Here is a 23,167-nt window from a genome sequence, read left to right on the forward strand (position 1 = left end):
TAATAATTGGAGAAGACAATGGCAACCCACTCCAGTACTCTTGCCTGGAAAATCCCATGGACGGAGGAGCCTGGTGGGCTGCAGTCCATGGGGTAGCTGGGAGTCTGACACGACTGAGCGACTTCACTTTCACTTTTCACTTTCATGCATTGGAGAAGGAAATGGCAACCCACTCCAGTGTTCTTGCCTGGAGAATCCCAGGGATGGGGGAGCCTGGTGGGCTGCCGTCTATGGGGTTGCACAGAGTCGGACACGACTGAAGTGACTTAGCAGCAGTAGCAGTAGCAGCAATATAATTATTTTTTAACTTTTTAACTAATTTTTATTGGCATATAGTTCCTTTACAATGTGGTATTAATTTTTGCTGTACAGCAAAGTGAATCAGTTATATGTATGTGTGTGTGTGTGTATATATAGTGTATATATATATATATATATATATATATATATACACTCCTCTTTTTTAGCAAGTAACATTTTCAAAGGTAGTTTATCTCCGTAGTATCAATAAAAGGCTGATTTTAGCATAAAAAGTAACATAATTAATAATAGGGAAAATATATATTTATAACAAACTTGAGACTTTTCTTTCTTACTCTCAAAACTTTCTTGAAGTGAACAGACTACAGCAAAATATTTCACCCAGAGCTAAGGTGGTGTGTTACTCCCCAAGTGGACAGGATCTCAGCTATCCAAAGAAGTTCTCATGTGGCACTGTCCTCAACAACTAACACAGTTTCCTGTTAGTTGGTCTTCGATAAGAAAGGTGCTGGATAGAGCTCCCAGAGAGGAAAGAAATTCAGGAACAAGCACTCAGGATCATCAAGCCATCTTTTATATAAGTGTGCAAGGAAAAGTGTTGTTTAGTTGCTAAGTTGAGTCCCACTCGTTGCCACACCATGGGCTGTAGCCCGCCAGTCTTCTCCATCCATGGGCAAGAATACTGGAGTGGGTTGTCATTTCCTTCTCCAGGGGATCTTCCTGACCCAGACATCTGACCTTTGTCTCCAGCTTGGCAAGCGGACTCTTTACAGCTGAGCCACCAGGGAAACCCCGCAAGGAAAAGTAAGCAATGCTTAACCCACATTATCTTTCTGGTTTCTCTGAGTGGTATTTTAAAATGTGTCCACTGCTAGTCTATGCTCATATTTCTAAGACCAATGGGGAAGGAATGGTATCTAGTACATTTTCTATTTTTTTATTTATCGTATTAAATTAATTTTTATTGGCATATAGTTGCTTTACAATATTGTGTTAGTTTCTGCCCTATAGCAAAGTGAATCAGCGATATGTTTACATATATCCCCTCTTTTTCGGATTCCCTTTCCATTTAGGTCACCACAGAGCACTGAGTAGTTCCTTGTGCTGTACAGTAGGTTCTCATTAGTTATCTACTTTACGGCTAGTAGTGTATATATATCAATCTCAATCTCCCAATTCATCACCCCTCTTTCTCCTTTCCCCTCCAGCATCCAGATGTTCTCTACATCTGTGTCTCTACTTCTGTGTTGCAATAAGATAATCTATACCATTTTTCTAGATTCCACATTATGTTAATAATATAACAAATGATATTTGTTTTTCTCTTTCTGACTAATTCAGTCTTATGACAGTCTCTAGGTCCATCCAGGTCTCTGCAAATGGCACCATTTCATTCCTTTTTATAGCATATTTTCTTTTATAATTTTCAGGGCCTATGTGATTTTCCTGATGATTTAATATGAAAGTAGTTGCTAACTTTAACAGAACTTAAGTATCCTCAGATCACAGTTTTAAGTTTTCAATCACTCAAATTTTAGGAGCATCTCATGTTAAGAAGGGCTTCCCCAATGGCTCAGGCAATAAAGAATCTCCTGCAGTGCAAGAGACAGGAAGATCCCCTGGAGAAGGGAATGGCTTCCTACTCTTGTATTCTCGCCTGGAAAATTCCATGGACAGAGGAGCCTGGTAGACTACATACAGTCCATGGGGTTGCAAGAATCAGACACGAATGAGTGACTTTCACACTTCACATGTTAAGAAATGTCATGAGACATCTGTTTTTAAATCTCTGCAATGTTTGTTCCTGATCAACAACAGAAAAGAAGCTAAGTGACCAGGAAAGCACACTCTGAACCTCAGTGGCAGCTCGGAGACTCACCATGGGAGACAAGGGGGTGTCCAGGCTGGTTTCGGTCTTGCTGTCATCAGCATCGCTGTCCTTATCACTGCCGCTATCGTTGACAAAGCAAATCTGCAGGTTCATCCCACTCTGCAGGCTGGGCAGAAGCAAACAGAACACTAATTCCACTCAGCTATTTGTTATCCGGCAGCATCCAAAAACAGTCTGGTTTTGCTAGAGAAAGCAGTTTAATGTGTTCTTCACAGGGAGCAGTGAGTGATCAATATTATGCCCAATTCATAAATGGTAACTTTTACTAGAGGATAAGAAAGATACATTGATAAACAGTAAGGTGATAACTTTTAACTCCTATTGTAGTAGCTTTTTTCCACACAGCAATTCATTGTTGTTTGAAAACTAATTTCAAGCCACATTATAGCACCCGGCGCAATACCAAACACATAGTTGGTACATGATACAAACGTGTTGAGACACTGAGTTTACATTTTTGTTGATGAAGATGAATGGATCCTCAGCCAAACAGGGCTGCCTGGTGTCATCGTCCTGCCCCATGGGGACAATCCAAAGATGCTCATTAAAGAAAGCATCCCGGGGCCAGAGCTCTCAGAAAAAAAGACTCTTTTTATGCCTCAAATAGAAAAAGGTCAGCTATCAGATGAGTTGATCTTTGCATCTCTCACTGTGACAATAATCCCAGAGCTGATTCAGTGTTAGGGAAATTTTATTTGAGGCAGTTGCCAAAAGTCAACTGAGGGAGCTCATTTATGTCATTAAGGAAAAAAAAAAACACACCAGAGGTTCACCCTAGAGAAACTTAAGGAAACTTCCAACCTAGTTATAAAGGCACAACATTGGAACACAGCAAGGCTCTGCAGACCACCTGGCGCCCCGAGCCTCAGAGGCAGAGATGTCTTGGGAGTTCATTATGTTTGTGGCGAATCCGGGAAGCTCCAGGAGGGATGTTTCTGGAAATGTGGTCACAAAGGGCCGCCAGGCTGTGTATCTGCCACACACACAGCCAGGCTGAGGATCCAACTCTGTGTCCTAATGCTCATTTGAAGGCCAACACGTTTCATGACTGTTTGACAACAAAGAGTTTTTCAAGAAGCACTTTCTATTTTCTATTTGAGGCAAAAAGAAGCATCCCTAGTGTCTCCAGCCTGTGTGTAAGCCTTGAGAAAGAAAAAGCAGAAGGAAACTCCTTAAGCAGCAGGGGGTCCTAAGGAGGGTAGCGTAAGCCAGGTTTAGAACAGCGGACGCTGAATCTGCTCTGGCGTTACTGTCACAGTGAGAGACGCAAAGATCAACTAGGCTGATAGCTGACATTTGCATTTCTAAAAAATTCCAGTGGGTAGGGATGCTCTGTACAAAATGCTCAGATGACTCATTGAAAGCACTGGTTTGACTGAAAATAATACAGAAGTCAGAAAAAGAAAAAGTACTGATTTAACACAGGCACCACTGTTACGTGTAGGTACTGCCACCTGTTGTTAACTTCTGTGATTACTGAGAGTCCCAACTTATTTCCCCAGGAAGGAAATGCACCCTTTCTCTCAGTAGGTCCAATTCTGTTGTTCCTCACCCTCCTGTGCAGGCCAGCAGAGTCAGGCCCAGGGCTGGCTGCAGAAGGTGACAGGTTCTTCTGTGATCAGCTGAGGGTGCTTGGAATCAGCAGGACTTAGGTTTGAATTCTCACTTCATTCCCTAAGTACAATACTCAATCTGTATCCTCATCTGTAAAACAGGGTGTATAATTCAGTACTTTGTAAGAAGGAAGCTCCAATACTTTGGCCACCTGATGCAAAGGGCTGACTCATTGGAAAAGACCGTGATGCTGGGAAAGATTGAAGGCAAGAGGAGAAGGGGATGACAGAGGACGAGATGGTTGGATGGCATCACCGACTCAAATGGACATGCGTTGGTGGACTCAATGGATTCAATGGACTCAATGAACAAACTCCAAGAGATAGTGAAGCACAGGGAATCCTGGCGTGCTGCAGTCCATGGGGTCGCAGAGGGTTGGGCATGATTGAGCAACAGAAAGATTGAAGGTGGGAGGAGAAGGGGACGATGGTTGGATGGCACCACCGACTCAATGGACATGAGTGAGTAAACTCCGGGAGTTGGTGATGGACAGGGAGGCCTGGCGTGCTGCAGTCCATGGGGTCACAAAGAGTCGGACACGACTGAGTGACTAAACTGAACTGAGTGACAGAACAACAAAGAAAGATGAGAGGATTTAGCTCAGAGCTGGCATAGGACAGGTGGTTTGTATGCATTCATCCTCCTCCTCTCTACTTTCTGAAAGCCTACACAAAGGAACACAGGATTTTTTTTAATATATACACAGATGCTTTACTAGTATATTATGCATGTTATAAATAGGTTACTATATACATTTTTGAATGATAAAATTATTTCAAATGAACGGAACACAGGATTTTAAAGGTGATGCGACTTTGTAGAGAGACCCTTGAAGTCACATACTTGAACACCTGGGCTGCCACGGCAATTCCTGATGCACAACTGACTCTTTGAGAGCGTCCTGAGCTGACTTGAACTGTTAGGCAGCTTGAACATTTATTGAGATGGAACTTGTCTCCTTTTAATTTTCTTCCATTAGAATATTTTTTTCTGGAGTAATCTAATTATGTTCAGGTTACCCTTTGATCCCATATAAATTAAGCTTTAAAATTCATTGTTTGTAGTTGGTAAAAAATTTTTAAAAAAGTCAACCATTTTTAACAATAAAACTCAAGATCCATGGATTGGACAATAGTGGGAAATAAAAGTGCAAATTAAAAACAGACATATTTTAAAATAAAGACATTTCAAATTAAACCTAATTTGAATTTAGAATTATATCAGTTCAGTTCAGTTGCTCAGTCGTGTCCGACTCTCTTCGACCCCATGAATCCAGCACGCCAGGCCTCCCTGTTCATCACCAACTCCCGAAGTTTACTCAAACTCATGTCCATGGAGTCGGTGATGCCATCCAGCCATCTCATTCTCTGTCATCCCCTTCTCCTCCTGCCCCCAATCCCTCCCAGCATCAGAGTCTTTTCCAGTGAGTCAACTCTTTGCACGAGGTGGCCAAAGTATTGGAGTTTCAGCTTTAGCATCAGTCCTTCCAAAGAACACCCAGGACTGATCTCCTTTAGAATTATATAGTATTTCCTATTTATAGAATAAAGTCTTGAAGAGAAGATGATACTACATAAACAGATTATAAACACACAAAATTACCGATAATACCATTGCAAAATAAAGTTTAAAACATCCACAGAAATATATTTCATTCTGAAGAAAGCTTGATCATAAATTCTGATGTTTTGCCCCCAAACTGACCTTTGTGCTAAGGACCTTAGACCTAAATCAACCATCCCACACAGTGTTTCTAACTCAGGAAAGGCAAAGAAAAAAAAAAAGGGAAGGATTTAGTAGTTGGAGCAATATGAAAAAAAACACCTCAGGTAGAAATTCAGAAAATCGCCTTAGTAACACATTATCACCGTGGGAAGCTGTGCAGACCTTCTTACAGGGGGAGCCTTATAATTCCTTGTAGTGGTAATCATCAAGAATGCTACTCTCAGGAAAAGGAAATTATATGACACAGCAGCTAATAGTTCAGCAGGGATTTTAGTAAAGACATCTTAAAACAGACTCAGGTTTCAAGGAGGATTTGTTTGCCTTTAGCCTTTAAGCGGGTTTAAGATGAAGGCGGCTTTTAGGAAGACTCGACCACAGCTCCCAAGCAGCGGCCGGGCTGTAGGGTGAGTGGGCTCCCCTGGTGCTGCTCAGGGTCTCTGTGCTGCAGGGTCGGGGACCATGACCCCTGTTCGGGGCCCCTTCCCACCCTGGGGAGGCATGGCCGCCCTGAGGCTCTTCCTCTGGCCGCCTGGAGCCCAGGCCTCTGTCCTTCCCACTACAGTGGGGCCTCACTCACAACAAGGCTACAGAGTCTTGGGAAATTCCAGCAGTTGGGGGGCTAATTTGCCTGGATCTCTCCAGCACAGTCTGAGGTGAAAACAAAACACCGTCCTCTTCTTGTTAATTAGTGTATAATTGAAAGCATCCAATTTGAGGTTACTTGATGTTTGGAGTGGCGCTTGGCAGATTGCTACGTGCAAAAGGCTGCTTGACATGTGTCTTGCCTTGGATTTGATTTCTGGAAGGTCTGTGTCCTGGTCACCCCAGGAACTGCTCCTCCTTATGCCACGAACAACCATACTGTTGTCAGGGTTACTGACAGGGAGCCAAGCGCCTGAGAAGGGGCTGTCCTAGATGAAGAAGGCCCAGAAATGCAAAGAGATAAAAAGACCAAGTGTGTCTTCTGGACGTCCCTTTGAGTTCATGTGGCTTTTTGAGTGACAGTTCCTATCACCCAGAATTAGGAAGGCATCTAGTTGAGAGGCTGTTCAGCCTCAGTGTCCTCTTGGCATTCATAGTGAGGGAAGCTGTTACTTGGGGCTTCTGGGTGGCTCAATCGTAAAGAATCTGCCTGTAATTCAGGAGACTCAGGTTTGATTCCTGGGTTGGGAAGATCCTCTGGAGGAGGGCATGGCAACCCACTCCAGTATTCTGCCTTGGAGAATCCCTGTGGTCAGAGGAGCCTGGCGGCCTATAGTCCATGGGGCTGCAAAGAGTTGAACACGACTGAGTGACGAAGCACAGCATAGCATTTACATATATAGGGTTTCCCAGGTGGCTAAGTGGAAAGAATTCCCCTGCAGTGCATGAGACCTGGGTTCAATCCCTGGGTCAGGAAGATCCCCTGGAGGAGGGCATGGCAACCCACTCCAGTATTCTTGCCTGGAGAATCCCATGGACAGAGGAGCCTGGCGGGCTACAGTCCATAGGGTCGCAAAGCCTTGGATATGACTGAAGTGACTAAGCAGCAGCAAACTGTTACTTAGAAAATGTTTGCACTGATTTCTCACTACCATCACCAGACACATTACGAAAAAACACACAATTGAGAGAATGATGGAGTAGCAAAGATCTTACCTCCTAAGAAACCCAGCTACCTGGTGATAACATTTGGTAGAAAGATAATACTTTTTTTCCCTTCACAATACAAGGAAAAGACCAGTTTACTCCCTGGAAGAAGTGATGGCTGGTCCTAAAGTTTGCTGTGACTTCTACTGGGGGCAGCAGCATTGGAAACCCAGCCTTTGTCCTGACCTTGGGTTTCGATGACTGAGAGTGACCTGATGTGATGGCCAGCTCCAAAACCCAGAACTAATTTGGTGTGTCTCAATTTTAGAAACAGGAACCTCCAGCACCAGCTGAAACTTCCTGCATTCACACAGAAATGTTTAAGATTCTTTGGTTCTATACCCTACACCACACGTTGGTTAACTTCACTTGGACAGTTGCATTAAATGTGAGTTTAAAAGTATGTTCACTACTTTCTTGCCCTGGGTTGAACAACCATCTGTGGATTACAGGCAAGGCGTGCTCAGTCGCTCAGTCATGTCCGACTCTCTGCGACCCTATGGACTGCAGCCTGCCAGCCTCCTCTGTCCATGAGATCTTCCAGGCAAGAGTACTGCAGTGGGTTGCCATTTCCCTCTCCAGGGATGGGCAAGACAGGGGTTACTTAAAGAACTCAGATATCTTGCCCCTGATCTGTAACAGCCTGATTATTAAAATGTCACAATTCTTCTCTTCCCTCTGTCTGCTCCCTCTGTAATAAGATTGTGGCTTCTCCATCCAGAGGTAGAGTCTATCTCCTGATCCCTGGGCTGCCCTCCTGATCTGCCATGGCCAAAAGAGTGCAGAGGAAGTGATGGCGTTAGAGTTCTGAGTCTCCCCCTGCAGGGAAAGCTGCCAATGCTCAGGTCCAGCTCGGCCTGCTGGCAGAAGACAGACTTTGCAGCACAGAGCTCAAGTGGCAATTGTCCAAACTGAGGCTCCAGGCACCTGAGAGAGCTCAGTGAAGAGCAGTAGAGCACCTTGCCAACCCATAGCTGACCACAGACCAGGAGGAAGCCCCATGTGAACCCAGGTCTGACCAGCAGTAGAAATCAATGCTAATCATCTGATGCCACTGATGTGGGTGGGTTTTTATTATATATCATCACTGTGGCAGCAGATAACTGGTGAAAGGTTACAAAGCAAGAGACTACAGGCTGTACCTCCAGTGGCCTTTCCCCCATACTGCACTTAATCTCAGGTGTGGATTTATCAAGTCTTGCCTGTGATGGCAATATAACTTTAAGCGCATATACCTCCTGTTGTTGTTTTTTGTTTAGTCATTAAATCGTGTCCTACTCTTTTGTGACCCCATTGTCTGCAGCCCACCATGCTCCTCTGTCCATGAGATTTCCCAAGCAAGAATACTGGAGCAGGTTGTCACTCCCTTCTCCAGGGATCTTCCTGACCCAGGAAGCAAACCCGAGTCTCCCGCATTGGCATGCAGATTCTTTACGGCTGAGCCACCAGGGAAGCCCATGTATTAATCCTGTAGTTGCCTATAATTTCAAGGCAACTGTATGGTTTCCTTAAGAAACAGAGTAAAAGGGCACTTCAAAACGCCTAGGCATTTCAAACATGCATTGCTATCTTCTGTCCAAAACCACTGTGGTTGTGAGAGCCTCTGGCTCTGCTTTTACTCATTACTCAGTATTCCCAACTAGTCTGTGGCTGGGCTGTTAAAATATACTTTTATTTATTTTAATGGATCTTTGATGCATTATTCAAAGGCTTTCTACATAAAGCCTTTCTATATTTGCTGTTTTATGAGAATTTCAAAGGAGATGGAAAATAAAATGTATGCTGTAATTAACCAAGGGTAGCTGTAAACACATTTCATTTTTCTAAGAATTTGTCATGAAGAAGGAATGTGGGAACACCTGAGGTCTGGGTAAGTTCTAGATACATAGGGTGTATGATGGTGTCTATGTAGGATGCACTGAGATGGGTTAAAATGAAGCGCTGCTAGGGACTTCCCTGGAGGTCCAGTGGTTAAGACTCAGAACTTCCACTGCAGATGGCATGGGTTTGATCTCTGGTCTGGGAACTTGATGCTTTTGAACTGTGGTGTTGGAGAAGACTCTTGAGAGTCCCTTAGACAGCAAGGAGATCCAACCAGTCCGTCCTAAAGGAAATCAGTCCTGAATATTCATTGGAAGGACTGATGCTGAAGCTGAAACTCCAATACTTTGGCCACCTGATTCGAAGAACTGATTCATTTGAAAAAACCCTGATGCTGGGAAAGATTGAGGGCAGGAGGAGAAGGGGGATGACAGAGGATGAGATGGTTGGATGGTGTCACTGACTCGATGGACATGAGTTTGAGCAAGCTCCAGGAGATGGTGATGGACAGGGAAGCCTGGTGTGCTGCAGTCCATGGTTTTGCAAAGAGTCGGACAGGACTGAGCGACTGAAATGAACTGAACTGAACTGGGAACTAGCATTCTGCATGCCATGCAGCATGACCAAAAAAACAGAAAAAAATTGTGAAACACCTTTCCCATTTCCCAAACCTTGCTCTTCACTCTTCTTTTCCCTACTGACTGTTTCATATTGACATTTACCACGAGATTTACAGAATTACTATTCAGAAAAGGAAAGGCAAAGTTTCTGTTTCCCAATGTTTGTTATTGTGAAAATATACTATTGCTTATTTTACTTTAGTGGGACTGTGTTAACTTCCTTTTGCTAAAGACTGTGTAGTGCATGGGGTGATCATTTGACTTTTAAGAAATTTAAAAATTTAAAATTGAAGTATAGTTGCTGTACAATATTATATGTTATAGGTGTACAATATAGTGATTCACAATTTTTAAAGGTTATACTCCTCTTACAGTTACTATAAAATATTGGCTCTATTTCCCGTTGTACACTACATCCTTGTAGCTTATTTTACACCTAATAGTTCGTATTTCTTACTCCCCTCCCCCTCTGATGCCTCTCCCTCTTCCCCCTCCGCACAGCCATCTCTCCGAGGTGCCCAATGTGGTAACCACTAGTTTGTTCTCTATAACTGTGAGTCTGTTTCTTTTTTGTTATATTCACTAGTTTGCTGTATTTGGTAAGATTCCATATGTAAGTGATATCATACAGTATTCATCTTCCTCTGTCTGACAATTTCATTGAACCTAATGCGCTCCAAGTCCATCCATGTTGCTGCAAGTGATAACATTTCATTCCTCCTTAATGGCTGAGTTAAGCTGACTTTTTAAAAAGAGTGACATTCATACAACAGGTTCAAATACTGCTGGTCTAACATATAACATCACACACACAGTGATGCTTACAAGTATCTTAGAAAAAAAGGGGATGTTTAACTATTCATTCATTCATTCGGTGATCAGGCAAGAACATCTCTGAAAACCCCACAGCACTGGTCAGCCAGTGCTGAGCCTAAGATCCCCCCCATTCCTCCCTTCCCCATACCTCCTCAGGCCAGGACACAGGCCTTCTAGTTCCCTACAATCCCACCCATTGCCTTTTATCTGGGCAACCTCATTCCTTCAAGCTTCTTCCTGGCCCCTGCAGGCATTTTATAGTTCACAACCCCTGAATTAAGTGGAGGCATGGAGGTAGTTGATCTAGGAAGAGAAACCAGGTCTTTGAACAGGTACCAAATGCTTGGATCATTAAATCACAATATACAAACAGAAATGTGGAATATATAAAGCACTAGGACAAAACTGAAAAACAAACACTTACTAGACACTCCTTTTCCTACATATGAGAAAAGAAACACTTTCACTTAACCTGAACGTTAATTAGCAAGTAAGGTGTTAACCAAGAAGAGCGAATGAGCAGGGAGCCAACTGCAGAAGAAAGGCCGTCTGGCCACTGGAGGTGGGGTGAGCAAATGCAGAGAGGGATGGAAAGCCAACCCTCCAGCAGTTATGTGTCAGCGAAGTTAAGGGTTGTTTCAAACCGTGTGCTAGAGATGGGACTGGGGTCAGGGGCCATCATGTCTCTTCATGTCCTGTCCTGACCCCACATCTTACACGACTCAGGCTTCCGGCTTCTTCAGCAAAAGCAGAGGAAAGCAGCTCCGAGGGTGGGAGAGTGTGGACGGCCCTCTCTGGGTTTTCTTCTCCCAGTTCAGGGCAGACCTTTTGTCCGCTCTCTTTTCTAAGGCTCGTTAGTTCCGGACCCTCCATCGGTATGTGTTCACATGAGGGCTGGTGGGCATCCAAATCCACAGACTCTTCTCACTACTTAAGAGGCTAGGGGTGGGCTAGCACTCACCAGCTTTTCTCTGATGAAGTGCCAGCCTCTGGAGCCTTGCCTGATTCTTCAGGGAGCCATAAATACCTGAATTCCTCAGACAGCTGCTGGTTCTAATTCCACATCAGTATCCATTCCCTTCACTAATGACCACTTACATGTAATTAAATTTGGAATTATACGATCTTAATGTTAAAAAATGCATTTTCACCAGAAATATTTCCTGCATGAATTGAAGACCAGAATGAGACCTCTTCTGATACTGCAATAATGATGGAATGAAACAGTCATCTCTCCTAAGTGCCAAATGTGGTATACTTTCATCTTAATTAAAGCCAAATGATTTCCAAGTCATCTACATCCTCAAATACAAAGTTACCACCTTTGAGCATCTACTATGTTGTAGGCACTTAATAAATATTATCTCTAATTCTCAGATACACATAAAACAAGTATGATGAACTCCACTTTACATATAAGAAAATCAAGGCTCACAGATTAAATTATACAAGGTCACAAAGCTGGCCTTTTATTATAAGAGAGTGTGGTGCCAGGCACTTTAACAAGGCTAGAATAAATTCATGAATGGAAGAATAAAAGAGAAGATGAAAAAATAAAAGCAAAACAAAAAACTGGAAAAAACTTCAATATCTAATGATAAGAGATATAAGTATATTATGGTGAAATACATGATTGGCCATTCTGTGGCTGGTAAAAAATATGAACAGCTATGAAATGGGCAAATGATCTTGATGTATTGTTAAGTCAAAAAGAAAAACCAAACTCTAAAACAATAGGTATAGTATGATTCCAACTCTCTAAACAAAAATGTGGAGATACATGTACAGAAAAAGTGGTAGGAAATACACCTAGATATTTTTTGATGGAAGAAATTCAGCTGACTTTTAACTTCTCTCTTTTGAGTGCCTCTAAATTGCCAACATCTGCTGGATCATCAAAAAAGCAAGAGATTTCCAGAAAAATATCTATTTCTGCTTTATTGACTATGCCAAAGCCTTTGACTGTGTGGATCACAATAAACTGTGGAAAATTCTGAAAGAGATGGGAATACCAGACCACCTGACCTGCCTCTTGAGAAACCTGTATGCAGGTTAGGAAGCAACAGTTAGAACTGGACCTGGAACAACAGACTGGTTCCAAATAGGAAAAGGTGTACGTCAAGCTTGTATACTGTCACCCTGCTTATTTACATCATGCAGAATACATCATGAGAACCGCTGGGCTGGAGGAAGCACAAGCTGGAATCAAAATTTCTGGGAGAAATATCAATAATCTCAGATATGCAGATGACACCACCTTTATGGCAGAAAGCAAAGAAGAACTAAAGAGCTTCTTGATGAAAATAAAAGAGGAGAGTGGAAAAGTTGACTTAAAGCTCAACATCATGGCATCCGGTCCCATAACTTCTTGGCAAATAGATGGGGAAACAGTGGAAACAGTGGCTGACTTTATTTTTTTGGAGCTTCAACATCACTGCAGATGGTGATTGCAGCCATGAAATTAAAAGGCACTTACTCCTTGGAAGGAAAGTTATGACCAACCTAGACAGCATATTAAAAAGCAGAGACATTACTTTGTCAACAAAGGTCCATCTAGTCAAGGCTATGGTTTTTGCAGTAGTCATGTATGGATGTGAAAGTTGGACTATAAAGAAAGCTGAGTGCAGAAGAATTGATGCTTTTGAACTGTGGTGTTGGAGAAGACTCTTGAGAATCCCTTGGACTGCAAAGAGATCAAACCAGTCCATCCTAAAGGAGATCAGTCCTGGGTGTTTATTGGTAGGACTGATGTTGAAGCTGAAACTCCAGTACTTTGGCCACCTGATGTGAAGAGCTGACTCATTTGAAAAGACCCTGATGCTGGGAAAGATGGAGGGCAGGAGGAGAAAGGGACGACAGAGGATGAGATGGTTGGCTGGCATCACTGACTTGATGGACATGGGTTTGTGGACTCTGGGAGTTGGTGATGGACAGGGAGGCCTGGCGTGCTGCCGTTCATGGGGTCGCAAAGAGTCAGACATGACTGAGCGGCTGAACTGAACTGAAGTTGCTATGTGTGGGCATTTAGCAGGAATTAAAAAAGGAAAAGGAGAGAAAATGGGCGAGTTGATTAGCGCTTGTTTGTTGGAGAAAGGTGAGTAGGATTAAATATTTGACAGCTGGAAGAGGACCACTGTGTGTGTGACTCAGATGGTATCTATGCAGAGACCATGACTCATGCATGAGTCAGGCTGGCTTTTGTTTCTGGCAGGGAGGTGGGGTGGGGGCGGTGGAAGATCCTCTTTGAGGGCAGTGAGAAACATATTTTCTTGCAAATGGACATTTCCCTGGATGGACTCTTTGATTCAACTATTGTCATCCCTCCCCAGCCTAGCCTTAACCTCCTTCTCCTTTTTTTATCTGCACAGATAACAGACTCTTAAAGCAATGGATATACATTTCACCATTTGTATTTTTTTCTTTTTTTTTTGAACTTTGCCTTAAAAAAATTTTTTTTTTTTGGCTTTGCCACACAGCATGTGGGATCTTAGTTCGCTGACCAGGGATCAAACCCACATCTCCTGAAGTGGAATATCCCCTGGAGTTGAAGCATGGAGTCTTAACCACAGGACTGCCAGGGAAGTCCCTCACTGTATTTTTAAAGCCAGCCTGCTTATTGATTCTGCTCAGCCCAGGTGGAGTTTAAACTTGTATCTGCCTGACCCACTGATGATTTTCAGCTGCTGGAGCTGAAGTTCAGCTCATACCCCTTCCAGACCTGTGATAAGGTCTGTGCTGCTGCTGCTGTTTAGTTGCTTAGTCACGTCCAACAATCTGCGACCCCATGGACTGTAGCCCACAAGGCTCCTCCGAGCATGAGTCATCCCAGGCAAGAATACTGCAGTGGGTTAGCCATTTCTTCTCCAGGGGATATTCCCGACCCAGGGATTGAACCCTCATCTCCTGCTTGGCAGGTGAATTCTTTACCATTGAGCCACCTGGGAAGCCCTAAGGTCTGTGAGGTTAGGTTAAAGATAGGGCAGTTGAAGACTCAGTGCCTGTGGATGTTTTTGAGTGGTATGGTTGGATTTGGTGCAAATTTTAACTGCAAATTCTTTTACTCTCTTGAACACTGAATTACTGCTTTCACCACTTTTCATGTTTATGTTTTAAAAAAACATTGGGGCTACCATTTAGGCTTGGTCCCATAGTAAGTTTTATCTCAGAGACTTTCTGTTTCATGATTTAATATGTGGTCATCTGATTCCATGGGGTCGTGAAGACATGACTGAGCAACTTCACTTTCACTTTTCACTTTCATGCATTGGAGAAGGAAATGACAACCCACTCCAGTGTTCTTGCCTGGAGAATCCCAGGGATGGCGGAGCCTGGTGGGCTGCCGTCTATGGGGTCGCACAGAGTCAGATATGACTGAATCGACTTAGTAGCAGCAGCAGTAGCAGCAGCAGCAGCATCTGATTCCATTCAGTCATTAGGAGAATGCAGTAGATTTACTGAATTGTGCTAATTCTGTGACACATGGTTATTCATCTTTGGCCATCTTTTAAAGTCCAGATATGTCTCACGATCTCAGTCACCCACACAGCTGGCAGCATAACTGTTCTAATGAGCAGTAGCCCCATCAGCCAACAAACAATATGAGGACCGATGAGAAGGAGGTAGGCTCTGGAAGTTGGCTATCCATGCCTTCTGATGGAAACATGCAGAATGGGGGTGTGGCTTGGAAGGTGATATGCAGCACCTCCTGATGGCACAAGGGGTGACACTGTGGGGAAAGGTGGACAACTCCAAGGGAAACTGGTTAAAGGAGAATTGAATTGTGAATGTGAAAAGGGTGTAGGACTACCTTAACCAATTTCCCTTTTTCTTATTTTTTTGTATGCACAAAAGACACATGTGACAAAAATGTATATCCAAATAAACCTGAAAGAGCTTTTCAATAAAACAAAAATTCTGGAATTCCCTGAAAATCCAGTGGTCAGGGTTCTGAGCTTCCACTGCAAGGGACACAGGTTTGATCCTTGGAAACTAAGATTCCACATGTACGTGGCACAGCTCCCCACTGCTGCCCTGATTAACAAAAAAAATAAAATTCTATGTGTTAAGCAGGCATGTGTCACCATTTACTTGACAGTGATTTTCTGAAATATCTTGCATGGGTTTTTAATGCATGTGATAATCTGATTGAGGTATGCTTTTTCCAGTAGTCCAGGATATGAGAGTTGGATCATAAAGAAGGCTGAGTACTGAAGAACTGATGCTTTCGAATTGCAGTGGTACAGAAGACTCTTGAGAGTCCCTTGGACAGCAGAGAGATCAAACCAGTCAATCCTAAAAGAAATCAACCCCGAATATTCACTGGGAGGACTGTTGCTGAAGCTGAAGCTCCAATATCTTGGCTACCTGATGCGAAGAGCCGACTCATTGGAAAAGACTGATGCTGGGAAAGATTGAAGGCAAAAGGAGAAGGGGGCAGCAGAGGATGAAATGGTTGGATGGCATCACCGACTCAATGGACATGAATCTGAGCAAACTCCAGGAGATAGTGAAAGACAGAGGAGCCTGGCTTTCTATAGACCAAGAGGTTGCAAAGGGTCAGACATGACTTAGCAACTGAATAACAACAACAATCTGAATGAGAATGATCTGAGGGGCACAAAACATTTGATAACAAAATCAAACAAAAGGATTGTGTTAAACCTCCAGATGACAGAGCTCACTTGCAGTCAGTGAGGCTTTTTTCTCGTAGCAGCGAGTGCTTATGTAAAGTCTCAAAGAATCCGGTCCTCATATAAGCTGTGTGTGTCCAGGCACATGGGAGGGACCACTGTCTGTAGGGAGTGCAAATGGCAATAATAAAGTCATGATAACTTGTCAAAGATGATGCGCCAATGAAAAATCATTTCTAGAAGTTCTTTTAATTAAACATTTGGCTGTCCACTGGAACCATTTTTAAATATAAAATGCCAGCCCTGTGGCCTTTTTCTCCCCATCTCCCACCCTTCTGCAGTAGCTCTGACAATTGAATTCTCACTGGTGATAATAATAAAATTCATAAGACCGAGTACAGCTAGTTATGCCTCTAGCAAGATGTCAAATTTCACTTGCACAAAATTAATTGCACCTAATTAAACTGGGGTCATTGGCATTACCGTAAAGTGAGGCTATTTATTAGACAAAGAAAATTTCACAAATATCAATTTGCTGTCCTTTCAGGTTTGTAAAAGAGAAGAATTGCTTACATAATTAAATTTGTTTTGCCATTTTAATAGTACTAGTCCTCAAAAGATCCTCTTCAAATTTTCCTTTACTTTTAAAATTGTGTAATATTTTAGAATACTGGAGGTAATTCTTGGAGGAGGGCATAAAAAATATTAAGAGTTTTCTGCAGAGTACCCGATGACTTTTCAAATAGTATATTAAAAAAAAGAATTTGTAAATGATCATTTGCAATGGCATGTACCTTGGAATTACTCATATGAAGGATATTCTATGCAAATTAATAGTGCGCTTGTGTGAGATTAATATGAAGTTTAAGAGATATGTCATACGTTTTAAATAGGTTGCTGGAGTATGTACCTATTACTTAAGGAAAGCAAATTTCACTGCATTAAAACAGGACAACCTCTTCTCACCCATGCTGGGTATATATGACCACTGTGCTTACTTCTAGGAATTTATGCAAACATTATTACTGTAAGAGACAAAAGGATGATTTACTTTACTGGCAAAATGATGCTGCTTTGACCTGTGATTCCACAGCATATTATACATTCAGATTCTCAATTCCTCACATTCAAAGCTCCTATGAATCCAGTTTCTTTAAAGGTGCTCTGCTGCTGCTGCTGCTAAGTCATGTCTGACTCTGTGTGACCCCATAGACGGAAGCCCACCAGGCTCCCCCGTCCCTGGGATTCTCCAGGCAAGAACACTGGAGTGGGTTGCCATTTCCTTCTCCAATGCATGAAAGTGAAAAGTGAAAGTGAAGCCGCTCAGTCGTGTCCAACCCTCAGTGATCCCATGGACTGCAGCCTTCCAGGCTCCTCCGTCCATGGGATTTTCCAGGCAAGAGTACTGGAGTGGGGTGCCATTGCCTTCTCTGAAAGCTGCTCTAGATCACTGTTATCTGTCCTACTAATACAACTCTTTGGGCTATATAGTGCCTCCCTACTCCCCCTCCCCTCCACCCAGCCCAAACACAAAAGGAGGTGGTGGGTTAATTTTATTGGTCTTGTCTCAGTCATTCACCAATAAACCTGTAAGAACAAGAAAGAAATGCATTTTGATTTGGGGATATTGGAATGGCTGAGACAAGTAAACAGTAATCATTATTCAAACCAGCATCTAAAAAACTCTCTGGGGAACTTCAGTTTTTCATAATCTTCACACTGCATGGAGAGAGGGGTATATAACCTTTTCTAGGTTACAACATCCCATTGCATATTTTATGAAATAGACTGCATTAAATTGCATTTATATTTATATGCATGTAAATAAAATCTGGGCTTCCCTGTTGGCTCAGTGGTAAAGAATCCACCTGCCAATACAGGAGCCTTGGGTTGGATCCCCACAGAAGATTGGGAAGATCCCCTGGAGAAGGAAATGGCAATCCACTCCAATATTTTTGCCTGAGAAATTCCATGGACAGAGGAGTCTGGTGGACTATAGCCCTTGAGCTGGAGATGGCTTAACTACTAAACAACAACAAATAAAATCTATCTAGGGAAAGGGAAGAAGAGTGGGGGTCAGGTTTATTTTGTGTTTACTCTGAGAAAAGGAGAATGGAAAAGGCAGAAATAGCTTTCTCTACAATATCCAAACAGGTTGTCCTGTTTGAAAGATGAAAGATTTCCTAGATGTCTATTACTAATGACCACTTTGTCTTGTATTTTCATAGCAGCCAAGCCAGTTTCCATTCCTTTGATATTAATAACATTAAGCTATGTAAACTAAGAATCCAAAATATAATGCTGATTCAAAATTAATTTGGTCAAGGAGAAAAATTTTATAGCAAAGTATTGTACTAGTCATAAAAGAAAATGAATATTTTTTGAGAACATGAGTAATTTCTTAGAAAGCTTATTTCAAAAATAGGTAATTCATTTTCCTCATTTCCTTTTAAGCTTTTAGCTGAAGCATTTTTAAATAGAAAAAACCGACAAAGGTCATACGATCTCCATTTGAAAAGGCTGATTATGTGTGGATTAGCAAATTTGGAAGAAAAATATGGCACTTCCTGTACTTGCCACATTTCAGTATAAGTCAAATTTAATTACTTGAGTTATGAAGCAATATCAAAAATTCTTTTGCTGCAGTATTGGGCATGAAATGTCTTTATGGGATTATAGTAAGTCTAGCTTACATTTAATAACTTGTCATTCTTTTAAAAAGTGCTTTAGGAGATAGCACCAATTAGAAAAATTCAGTGGGGCTGAAACCCAAAGGCCAACTGAGAAGAACTTACATTTGCAGTAGCAGCTTAATAAGCACGTCTTCCCAAGGGACCTTCATGCCACTTCACAATTTCTCACATAACGCGTATGAAGTTAATTTTTACAGGTAATCACACACCCTTTAAAATGCATAAATAGAACTCTATTATTTTGCCAAAGGATCCTACTTAACCAGGTAAGCCCTGCCTTAAAAGAAAGCTTAGCACTTCAAAACCCGTTGCTTGGTCAATTAATTTTAAGTCCTCAGCCTCATTTAAAATTGAGTACTGAGCTCCTTAAAGTAGTAAATTCATCTAATATTTACCTGGTTTTGATTATTTAACTAATTCAGCACATGTGCTTAGGTGCATTTTGGAGTGCCACATCGAGACCTCAGAGTTCTAACATCCCTTAAGTACTTCTGCAAGGAAGAGGTAAGGTATTTCCAGCTTAATGAAGAATTTCAGGAACTGTAATACATTAGAACATTAATTCTAATAGGGATGAAGAATATGGGTTACACAATTGCAACTGAACATCTCCTCAGGCTTTTCTCCTACATTATTACTGAACAAAGGGAATGGCAGTCAGTCTTTGCAGACTTAAAATTTACAGGGATAAAGTGATATTTCTTACAAACATTAAGTATCATTATTAACCATCATCCAAAAAGTCATCGTGTTCTCAGAGAGGATGATCTCATCCGAGGATGAAAACATCTGAAAGAACAGGATATAAATAATCTTCCTTATGGCGAGTCAACAAGGGTAGCTTGTTCTGAGCTCCTGTGAAGTACATATGTGTTTAGAGAGCTGTGTCTCCAAAGGGCGTGGATGACTCACTGATTCTCAAATGATGCTCTGCTAGAAGAGTGTCAGGTGGGCTCTGAGGGTTTACAGGGGAGGGGTGGTGAGGGGCAGTGAGGGTGGAATGGAGGGGCACTGAACGGAAGTGGTGGGGGAGGCATATTCTGGGCAGGGTTCTCCCAACCCCTCTCCTTCAGTCCTCCTGAACCAGAGGTCAGCTTTGTTTTACATACATGGTTTCGGCACACGATTTTATCTGCAAAGATATTTCTTCTATTAAAAATAATGAAAACCTTTTGGGACTTCCCTGGCAGTCCTGTAGGTTAAGACTTTGCTTTCCAATGGGTAAGGGGGCAAGTTAGATTCCTGGTCAGGGAGATCCCACATGCCTCATGGCCAAAAAACCAAAACACAAAACAGAAACAATATTGTAACAAATTAAATAAAACCTTTAAAAATGGTCCAGATTAAAAAAAAATCTTCAAAAAATAATGAAAATCTTTATGAGACATCTAGTTACAAATGGCGTATGGAACACAGGTATTTATTTACTCTCGCTTCTGAAATCCTACTAAAATAATATAAAAGGAAGGAAGAAGGTATAAACCTACAGGGACGAAGAAAATGGAAAAGGAGACAATGGCACACAAGAGAGTTAGGAAAAAAACAAAACACAGATGGATGAGCGGCATCTGACTTTATTTCAATTTGCTAGATGCCTGCAGGGGAGGCTGGTGGAAGAAGCACGTGCATTTTCACTGCAGGATCCTGGAAATGCTCAGGTACATCTGAAGCTGGGAGAGTGGGGTAGACTGTATGTGGAGAAGATTGATTAAGCAATTGAAAGAAAAATCTAGACCTTCTAACTTGCCCTGTCTACCTGTGGTCTGGCAGAATGAGAAAGTGTACTACCTAGAGAGGCTGAATGAGAGGAGTTCCAGGCTGGGGCTCCCTCAGGCACAGCTGAGAAGGCAATGAAAGGCCTTATTGAAATCATGGGAATTAAGTACATGATGAATCGTCAACCATTAGCCTGCTCAAGTCTTACACTAGCAGCCAGGCTTAAAATTCCTCAGGACAAAGTTGCAGAGGTTGTCTCTGGGTAACTTACAGTCCAAGAGAAAAGAGATTTAGATACTTTAAATTGGATTCGTCCTAACAAAATAGTTGTGTTTTCACCTGACCATTCTAAACTGAAGTTTGTGCGTGCGTGCTAGGTCACTTCAGTTGTGTCCATCTCTTTGCGACCCTGTGGACTGTAGCCCGCCAGGCTCCTATGGGATTCTCCAGGGTGAGAATACTGGTGTGGGTTGCCATTTCCTTCTCCAGGGGATCTTCCTGACTCAGGGATGGAACTGGTGTCTCTTTCATCTCCTGCACTGGCAGGCAGGTTCTTTACCACTAGCACCACCTGGGAAGCCCAAAGAGAAGTTCATCATTCATTAATTCAGTAACTGTTCAGTGACTGACTATTAGACACTATCTAATAGTTATGATGGTGAACAAAACAAAGATCTGCTCTCTTGAGGTTAATATTTTAGTACTAGAGAAAGACAAAGAGCAAGTTAAAAGTATATTTAATACAATGTCAGGTAATGATAAGGGTCACAAAGAAAAACGAATCAGGGTAAGAGGCTGGGTGTTGACTTTTCAACTGGGTGATCAAGGCATGTTTCTCTGAGGAATCAGTATATGGCTAACAGGCCCTAACCAGAGGGTAGTGTTAGGACTTGGAGCTAACAGCTCTTCGAGTTTTATACCTAATTATTAACAGAAATGAAAACAAACAAAAAAATAAACTCAGAAGAAAAATCGTGGGCCTACAGAAATCAGAAGAAAACATTTTGAACAATTTAACTAAAATTAATACCTTTAGTAAAATGAGAAAGTATGATGTCATGAAAAAATTTGAAAACATAAACAAAATGGATAACTTCTTAAAAAATACAACTTACCAGAACTGACTTATGAGCTAATTTAGAAATACTGTCCCACTCTTAGTTTAAAGGCTCAGGACTTCCCTGGTGGTCCAGTGGCTAAGATTCTGCACTCCCAATGCAGGGAGCCCAGGTCTGATCCCTGGTGGAAGAACTATACCCCATGTACCTCAACTAAGACCCGTTGCACCCAAATAAATAAATAAATGAATATTAAATTAAAAAAAAAAAAAAAAAGGAAATAAAAAGTAGGTACAATCTTAAAATCACTTAAAAAACAGTAGCAATTAAATCAAACATACAAAGTAGGCACCAGGCCCAGAGGGTTATACAGGTGAGAAACAGCTCATTCCAATATTATGTACAATGGAAACAGAATAAAGAATCCAACAGAAATTTGAATAAGGTCCAAATAGATATACCACATAAAGGGAAACAAAGAGTTAATAAGCACAATGAAATACCATTTAATACATATGCAGTTAAAAAATATAAAAGAAATTGGCAATATTGAGTGTTAGAAAGGCTATGGATCTATAAGAGCTTTGAGCTATTGCTGGTAGGAGTGTAACTTGTGCAATTGTTTTGGAGAACAGTTTTGGCATTATTTTCTAAGTAGGAACATTCATGTATTTTTCTAGGAATTCCATTCCTAGGAATGTACCAAGAGAAACCTGCACATGGACGGCAGAAGACATGTACAAGGATGTTTAGAAGCAGCACTATTTACAAGAGCAAAACCTTTGGAACAACCTTTGAAACAAGCCAATGCCTTTCATCAGAAGAGTGGCTCCATGAATTGGGATACATTCACACAGTGGAATGTAATAGAGCACTCCAACTATGGACTGGCAAAGGGAAAAATGGGGCAATTAAAATTTCAGAATAAACAATAAAATTTCTCAAATAATCATAGCTTACTACACGGTTCAAGGTGAATAATATATGATCTTAATAATGTAAAATCAAACAGTTATTTTATCCCAAATTCTGAAATAATTACATGGGGAGGTAAGGGGGATATATAGATATGTCTGTGGGAGGGCTGTAACAGAGAGTTAAACCCACGCTTTCTGTTATTTGGTAGTCAAAAGATGGTTTAAAAGAAAAGCTAAGAAGATCAGCATTTTATTCAAAGACATAAACACCAGCAGCAATAGCTAAGGAGTTAAACACTATTATTTCTGGAGAGTGAGGTAGGATAGAGAGGGATAGGACCAAGGACTGTTACTTTTGTGTTGTTATTATACACTCTGTAGTTAATTCTACTTTACTTTTAAAGCCATGTCACACACACACACACACACACTTTGATTCTGAAACGCAGACCTCCCATTTGGACCAGATGGATATGACATGGCCAAGCAAAGAAATGGGATTTCTAAAAGAAAACTTTTTGGGGCTTTGGGGAGAGAGTAGTAACAGAGATCTAGAAGACTATCTATGGGTCTACTCTCCTCATTTTACAAAAATGAGGAAACTGAGGTATGGTAAAACTAAGTACATTGTTCAAGTCTCAGAGTTAAGCTGACTCGGATGAACCCTCAGGTGTCCAGGTTCCTAGGCCAGAGTCCTCCTGCCACTTCCCACTGGGAGGAGAAAGAGGTGCTTCAACAGCAAAGGCAAAGGCTTCCAGCTCTGAAATGACATATGA

General features: G+C 41.8%; 1 protein-coding gene and 1 long non-coding RNA gene across 7 annotated transcripts in view; one reads left to right on the plus strand and one right to left on the minus strand.

The window, feature by feature from the left end:
• The window catches only part of LOC102407618 (schwannomin-interacting protein 1), a 178,243-nt gene that overhangs the window by 9,672 nt on the left and 145,404 nt on the right, over window positions 1-23,167 (minus strand). For all 6 annotated transcript variants that reach the window (XM_006072850.3, XM_006072851.3, XM_006072849.3 and 3 more), the window contains one exon: window positions 2,141-2,258. In XM_006072850.3, the coding sequence (XP_006072912.1) occupies window positions 2,141-2,258 (118 nt within the window). The remainder of the gene's footprint in view (window positions 1-2,140; window positions 2,259-23,167) is intronic.
• On the plus strand, window positions 19,545-22,311 carry LOC123334220. The gene is made up of 3 exons (XR_006552051.1): window positions 19,545-19,648; window positions 20,292-20,358; window positions 22,155-22,311. It is a non-coding gene; the product is annotated as an uncharacterized LOC123334220 (long non-coding RNA).

The sequence above is a fragment of the Bubalus bubalis genome, chromosome 1, assembly GCF_019923935.1.
Source record: "Bubalus bubalis isolate 160015118507 breed Murrah chromosome 1, NDDB_SH_1, whole genome shotgun sequence".
NCBI classification, from domain to species: Eukaryota; Metazoa; Chordata; class Mammalia; order Artiodactyla; family Bovidae; genus Bubalus; species Bubalus bubalis.